Here is a 7,500-nt window from a genome sequence, read left to right on the forward strand (position 1 = left end):
CTCTGAGTGGAGCCTGGGGAAGCATAGTCTTCAATGTGACCAATGTGAATGGAGCCTGGGTAAGCACTGGATCCACTCCGACTGTAGCCTTGTTAAGCGCAGGGCCCACTCTGAGTGGAGCCTGGTTAGGATCTGCTCTGAGTAGAGCCTGGGTTGAGCATAGTATCTGCTCTGAGCACAGCCAGGGTAAGTGCAGGATCCACTCTATAGTGGAGCCTCGGTAGGATCCGCTCTGAGTGGAGACCAGGCTAGCACAGGATCCACTCTGAGTGAACTTTGGGTCAGCGTGGAATCCAATGTCAATGGTGCCTGGGTAAGCGAAATGGAGCCTGGGTATGCGCAGAATCCACTTTGAGTTGTGTTTGGGTAAGCATAGAATCTACTGTCAGGAGAGCCTAGGTAAGCTCAGAGCCTGGAAAGCTCTTCTGTCTGGAGATCCAGAGGAAAATCTTTTTTGTTTAAGGAAGGCAGGCCTTTCTTTTTGTATATAATTGCTTGGGTCAATGGGTCGTATGTTTATTTCTATCTTTATTTTGGTATAGACTAATGAAAAAGGCATATTTTTTTTCTTTAGAAAAAATGCAGTTTTGATGGTAAATCTTTTATCATTTCGAGAATGAGGTCAATGGATTTTTTTTAAAGAATGAACGTAAAAGAAAATGTATTCTTAATTAAAGAGCTAAAGCAAGCAGGTGGGTCAAACATTATTGCTGTTTAAGAATTAAAGTAGCGTAAAAGCAACTAATTTATAAGTACTAAAGCTAGTGACCTGACTATTCCTATATTTATTTGATGTTTTTTGCATGTTACTTGAACTGTTTTCCTTTATGCCTTTTACTTTAAAAGTTCTTAATATGGAGGGGCTACATTTTGTTTCATTAAAATTTCACGAGTATATCCCATTCTTTGTTTTATTGACTCTTTTAACTTTTGCGTTTTTCTTGAAGAATTCCCATTTTTGGTGGCTATATTTTTGCTTATAGATTAAATTAGTATCTCCCATTCTTCCTTGTTTTCTTTATTGTTTTTCCCCTCCTTGCTTCTTGCTTTATCGTTTTTCCCATTCTTCCTTCTTGTTTCCTTTATCGTGTTTCCCCTGCTTCCTTCTTGTTTCCTTTATAGTTTTTCCTTTTCTCCCTTCTTGTTTCCTTAATCGTTTTCCCCCTCCTTCCTTCTTGCTTTATGGTTTTCCTCTCCTTCCTTCTTGCTTTATGGTTTTTCCTCTCCATCCTTCTTGCTTTAAGGTTTTTCCTCTCCTTCCTTCTTGCTTTAAGGTTTTTCCTCTCCTTCCTTCTTGCTTTAAGGTTTTTCCTCTCCATCCTTCTTGCTTTAAGGTTTTTCCTCTCCTTCCTTCTTGCTTTATGGTTTTTCCTCTCCATCCTTCTTGCTTTAAGGTTTTTCCTCTCCTTCCTTCTTGCTTTATGGTTTTTCCTCTCCTTCCTTCTTGCTTTAAGGTTTTTCCTCTCCTTCCTTCTTGCTTTATGGTTTTTCCTCTCCTTCCTTCTTGCTTTAAGGTTTTTCCTCTCCTTCCTTCTTGCTTTATGGTTTTTCCTCTCCTTCCTTCTTGCTTTAAGGTTTTTCCTCTCCTTCCTTCTTGCTTTAAGGTTTTTCCTCTCCTTCCTTCTTGCTTTAAGGTTTTTCCTCTCCTTCCTTCTTGCTTTAAGGTTTTTCCTCTCCATCCTTCTTGCTTTAAGGTTTTTCCTCTCCTTCCTTCTTGCTTTATGGTTTTTCCTCTCCTTCCTTCTTGCTTTATGGTTTTTCCTCTCCTTCCTTCTTGCTTTATGGTTTTCCTCTCCTTCCTTCTTGCTTTAAGGTTTTTCCTCTCCTTCCTTCTTGCTTTATGGTTTTTCCTCTCCTTCCTTCTTGCTTTAAGGTTTTTCCTCTCCTTCCTTCTTGCTTTATGGTTTTTCCTCTCCTTCCTTCTTGCTTTAAGGTTTTTCCTCTCCTTCCTTCTTGCTTTATGGTTTTCCTCTCCTTCCTTCTTGCTTTATGGGTTTTCCTCTCCATCCTTCTTGCTTTAAGGTTTTTCCTCTCCATCCTTCTTGCTTTAAGGTTTTTCCTCTCCTTCCTTCTTGCTTTAAGGTTTTTCCTCTCCATCCTTCTTGCTTTAAGGTTTTTCCTCTCCTTCCTTCTTGCTTTATGGTTTTTCCTCTCCATCCTTCTTGCTTTAAGGTTTTTCCTCTCCATCCTTCTTGCTTTAAGGTTTTTCCTCTCCATCCTTCTTGCTTTAAGGTTTTTCCTCTCCTTCCTTCTTGCTTTAAGGTTTTTCCTCTCCTTCCTTCTTGCTTTAAGGTTTTTCCTCTCCATCCTTCTTGCTTTAAGGTTTTTCCTCTCCATCCTTCTTGCTTTAAGGTTTTTCCTCTCCATCCTTCTTGCTTTAAGGTTTTTCCTCTCCATCCTTCTTGCTTTAAGGTTTTTCCTCTCCATCCTTCTTGCATTAAGGTTTTTCCTCTCCATCCTTCTTGCTTTAAGGTTTTTCCTCTCCATCCTTCTTGCTTTAAGGTTTTTCCTCTCCATCCTTCTTGCTTTAAGGTTTTTCCTCTCCTTCCTTCTTGCTTTAAGGTTTTTCCTCTCCATCCTTCTTGCTTTAAGGTTTTTCCTCTCCTTCCTTCTTGCTTTAAGGTTTTTCCTCTCCTTCCTTCTTGCTTTAAGGTTTTTCCTCTCCATCCTTCTTGCTTTAAGGTTTTTCCTCTCCATCCTTCTTGCTTTAAGGTTTTTCCTCTCCTTCCTTCTTGCTTTAAGGTTTTTCCTCTCCTTCCTTCTTGCTTTAAGGTTTTTCCTCTCCTTCCTTCTTGCTTTAAGGTTTTTCCTCTCCTTCCTTCTTGCTTTAAGGTTTTTCCTCTCCTTCCTTCTTGCTTTATCTTTTTCCCCTTCCCCCTGGTTTCCTTTATCGTTTTTCCCCTTTACCTGGTTTCCTTTATCATTTTCTCCTTCCCCCTGGTTTCCTTTATCGTTTTCCCCTTTACCTGGTTTCCTTTATCATTTTCTCCTTCCCCCTGGTTTCTTTTATCTTTTTCCCCTTCCCCCTGGTTTCCTTTAACGTTTTCCCCTTCCCCCTGGTTTCCTTTATCATTTTCTCCTTCCCCCTGGTTTCTTTTATCTTTTTCCCCTTCCCCCTGGTTTCCTTTAACGTTTTCCCCTTCCCCCTGGTTTCCTTTATCATTTTCTCCTTCCCCCTGGTTTCTTTTATCTTTTTCCCCTTCCCCCTGGTTTCCTTTAACGTTTTCCCCTTCCCCCTGGTTTCCTTTATCATTTTCTCCTTCCCCCTGGTTTCTTTTATCTTTTTCCCCTTCCCCCTGGTTTCCTTTAACGTTTTCCCCTTCCCCCTGGTTTCCTTTATCATTTTCTCCTTCCCCCTGGTTTCCTTTATCATTTTCCCCTTCCCCCCTGGTTTCCTTTAACGTTTTCCCCTTCCCCCTGGTTTCCTTAATCGTTTTCCCCTTCCCCCTGCTTTCCTTTATCATTTTCTCCTTCCCCCTGGTTTCTTTTATCTTTTTCCCCTTCCCCCTGGTTTCCTTTAACGTTTTCCCCTTACCCCTGGTTTCCTTTATCATTTTCTCCTTCCCCCTGGTTTCTTTTATCTTTTTCCCCTTCCCCCTGGTTTCCTTAATCGTTTTCCCCTTCCCCCTGCTTTCCTTTATCATTTTCTCCTTCCCCCTGGTTTCTTTTATCTTTTTCCCCTTCCCCCTGGTTTCCTTTAACGTTTTCCCCTTCCCCCTGGTTTCCTTTATCATTTTCTCCTTCCCCCTGGTTTCCTTTATCGTTTTTCCCCTTTACCTGGTTTCCTTTATCATTTTCTCCTTCCCCCTGGTTTCTTTTATCTTTTTCCCCTTCCCCCTGGTTTCCTTTAACGTTTTCCCCTTCCCCCTGGTTTCCTTTATCATTTTCTCCTTCCCCCTGGTTTCTTTTATCTTTTTCCCCTTCCCCCTGGTTTCCTTTAACGTTTTCCCCTTCCCCCTGGTTTCCTTTATCATTTTCTCCATCCCCCTGGTTTCTTTTATCTTTTTCCCCTTCCCCCTGGTTTCCTTTAACGTTTTCCCCTTCCCCCTGGTTTCCTTTAACGTTTTCCCCTTCCCCCTGGTTTCCTTAATCGTTTTCCCCTTCCCCCTGCTTTCCTTTATCATTTTCTCCTTCCCCCTGGTTTCTTTTATCTTTTTCCCCTTCCCCCTGGTTTCCTTTAACGTTTTCCCCTTCCCCCTGGTTTCCTTTATCATTTTCTCCTTCCCCCTGGTTTCTTTTATCTTTTTCCCCTTCCCCCTGGTTTCCTTAATCGTTTTCCCCTTCCCCCTGCTTTCCTTAATCGTTTTCCCCTTCCCCCTGCTTTCCTTTATCATTTTCTCCTTCCCCCTGGTTTCTTTTATCTTTTTCCCCTTCCCCCTGGTTTCCTTTAACGTTTTCCCCTTCCCCCTGGTTTCCTTTATCATTTTCTCCTTCCCCCTGGTTTCTTTTATCTTTTTCCCCTTCCCCCTGGTTTCCTTTAACGTTTTCCCCTTCCCCCTGGTTTCCTTTATCATTTTCTCCTTCCCCCTGGTTTCTTTTATCTTTTTCCCCTTCCCCCTGGTTTCCTTTAACGTTTTCCCCTTCCCCCTGGTTTCCTTTATCATTTTCTCCTTCCCCCTGGTTTCTTTTATCTTTTTCCCCTTCCCCCTGGTTTCCTTAATCGTTTTCCCCTTCCCCCTGCTTTCCTTAATCGTTTTCCCCTTCCCCCTGCTTTCCTTTATCATTTTCTCCTTCCCCCTGGTTTCTTTTATCTTTTTCCCCTTCCCCCTGGTTTCCTTAATCGTTTTTCCCCTTCCCCCTGCTTTCCTTAATCGTTTTCCCCTTCCCCCTGCTTTCCTTTATCATTTTCTCCTTCCCCCTGGTTTCTTTTATCTTTTTCCCCTTCCCCCTGGTTTCCTTTAACGTTTTCCCCTTCCCCCTGGTTTCCTTTATCGTTTTCCCCTTCCCCCTGGTTTCCTTTAACGTTTTCCCCTTCCCCCTGGTTTCCTTAATCGTTTTCCCCTTCCCCCTGCTTTCCTTTATCATTTTCTCCTTCCCCCTGGTTTCTTTTATCTTTTTCCCCTTCCCCCTGGTTTCCTTTAACGTTTTCCCCTTACCCCTGGTTTCCTTTATCATTTTCTCCTTCCCCCTGGTTTCTTTTATCTTTTTCCCCTTCCCCCTGGTTTCCTTTAACGTTTTCCCCTTCCCCCTGGTTTCCTTTATCATTTTCTCCTTCCCCCTGGTTTCTTTTATCTTTTTCCCCTTCCCCCTGGTTTCCTTTAACGTTTTCCCCTTCCCCCTGGTTTCCTTAATCGTTTTCCCCTTCCCCCTGGTTTCCTTTATCATTTTCTCCTTCCCCCTGGTTTCCTTTATCATTTTCCCCTTCCCCCTGGTTTCCTTTAACGTTTTCCCCTTCCCCCTGGTTTCCTTAATCGTTTTCCCCTTCCCCCTGCTTTCCTTTATCATTTTCTCCTTCCCCCTGGTTTCTTTTATCTTTTTCCCCTTCCCCCTGGTTTCCTTTAACGTTTTCCCCTTACCCCTGGTTTCCTTTATCATTTTCTCCTTCCCCCTGGTTTCTTTTATCTTTTTCCCCTTCCCCCTGGTTTCCTTAATCGTTTTCCCCTTCCCCCTGCTTTCCTTTATCATTTTCTCCTTCCCCCTGGTTTCTTTTATCTTTTTCCCCTTCCCCCTGGTTTCCTTTAACGTTTTCCCCTTCCCCCTGGTTTCCTTTATCATTTTCTCCTTCCCCCTGGTTTCCTTTATCGTTTTTCCCCTTTACCTGGTTTCCTTTATCATTTTCTCCTTCCCCCTGGTTTCTTTTATCTTTTTCCCCTTCCCCCTGGTTTCCTTTAACGTTTTCCCCTTCCCCCTGGTTTCCTTTATCATTTTCTCCTTCCCCCTGGTTTCTTTTATATTTTTCCCCTTCCCCCTGGTTTCCTTTAACGTTTTCCCCTTCCCCCTGGTTTCCTTTATCATTTTCTCCATCCCCCTGGTTTCCTTTTATCTTTTTCCCCTTCCCCCTGGTTTCCTTTAACGTTTTCCCCTTCCCCCTGGTTTCCTTTAACGTTTTCCCCTTCCCCCTGGTTTCCTTAATCGTTTTCCCCTTCCCCCTGCTTTCCTTTATCATTTTCTCCTTCCCCCTGGTTTCTTTTATCTTTTTCCCCTTCCCCCTGGTTTCCTTTAACGTTTTCCCCTTCCCCCTGGTTTCCTTTATCATTTTCTCCTTCCCCCTGGTTTCTTTTATCTTTTTCCCCTCCCCCCTGGTTTCCTTAATCGTTTTCCCCTTCCCCCTGCTTTCCTTAATCGTTTTCCCCTTCCCCCTGCTTTCCTTTATCATTTTCTCCTTCCCCCTGGTTTCTTTTATCTTTTTCCCCTTCCCCCTGGTTTCCTTTAACGTTTTCCCCTTCCCCCTGGTTTCCTTTATCATTTTCTCCTTCCCCCTGGTTTCTTTTATCTTTTTCCCCTTCCCCCTGGTTTCCTTTAACGTTTTCCCCTTCCCCCTGGTTTCCTTTATCATTTTCTCCTTCCCCCTGGTTTCTTTTATCTTTTTCCCCTTCCCCCTGGTTTCCTTTAACGTTTTCCCCTTCCCCCTGGTTTCCTTTATCATTTTCTCCTTCCCCCTGGTTTCTTTTATCTTTTTCCCCTTCCCCCTGGTTTCCTTAATCGTTTTCCCCTTCCCCCTGCTTTCCTTAATCGTTTTCCCCTTCCCCCTGCTTTCCTTTATCATTTTCTCCTTCCCCCTGGTTTCTTTTATCTTTTTCCCCTTCCCCCTGGTTTCCTTAATCGTTTTCCCCCTCCCCCTGCTTTCCTTAATCGTTTTCCCCTTCCCCCTGCTTTCCTTTATCATTTTCTCCTTCCCCCTGGTTTCTTTTATCTTTTTCCCCTTCCCCTGGTTTCCTTTAACGTTTTCCCCTTCCCCCTGGTTTCCTTTATCGTTTTCCCCTTCCCCCTGGTTTCCTTTAACGTTTTCCCCTTCCCCCTGGTTTCCTTAATCGTTTTCCCCTTCCCCCTGCTTTCCTTTATCATTTTCTCCTTCCCCCTGGTTTCTTTTATCTTTTTCCCCTTCCCCCTGGTTTCCTTTAACGTTTTCCCCTTACCCCTGGTTTCCTTTATCATTTTCTCCTTCCCCCTGGTTTCTTTTATCTTTTTCCCCTTCCCCCTGGTTTCCTTTAACGTTTTCCCCTTCCCCCTGGTTTCCTTTATCATTTTCTCCTTCCCCCTGGTTTCTTTTATCTTTTTCCCCTTCCCCCTGGTTTCCTTTAACGTTTTCCCCTTCCCCCTGGTTTCCTTAATCGTTTTCCCCTTCCCCCTGGTTTCCTTTATCATTTTCTCCTTCCCCCTGGTTTCTTTTATCTTTTTCCCCTTCCCCCTGGTTTCCTTTAACGTTTTCCCCTACCCCCTGGTTTCCTTTATCATTTTCTCCTTCCCCCTGGTTTCTTTTATCTTTTTCCCCTTCCCCCTGGTTTCCTTTAACGTTTTCCCCTTCCCCCTGGTTTCCTTTATCATTTTCTCCTTCCCCCT

The 7,500-nt window shown here is 43.6% G+C and overlaps 1 protein-coding gene across 1 annotated transcript; it reads right to left on the reverse strand.

Moving 5' to 3' along the window:
• Positions 1-1,779: 1,779 nt before the first annotated feature.
• On the reverse strand, positions 1,780-2,577 carry LOC137648038 (apical junction molecule-like). Its single transcript, XM_068380981.1, has one exon. It carries the CDS (start codon positions 2,575-2,577, stop codon positions 1,780-1,782), a length of 798 nt encoding a protein of 265 aa, XP_068237082.1.
• Positions 2,578-7,500: the final 4,923 nt, after the last annotated feature.

The sequence above is a fragment of the Palaemon carinicauda genome, chromosome 10, assembly GCF_036898095.1.
Source record: "Palaemon carinicauda isolate YSFRI2023 chromosome 10, ASM3689809v2, whole genome shotgun sequence".
Taxonomy (NCBI): Eukaryota; Metazoa; Arthropoda; class Malacostraca; order Decapoda; family Palaemonidae; genus Palaemon; species Palaemon carinicauda.

Excerpts from the sequence above, each read along its gene's own strand:
- LOC137648038 (XM_068380981.1), bottom strand. The coding sequence starts at position 2,577 with ATGGAGAGGAAAAACCTTAAAGCAAGAAGGAAGGAGAGGAAAAACCTT.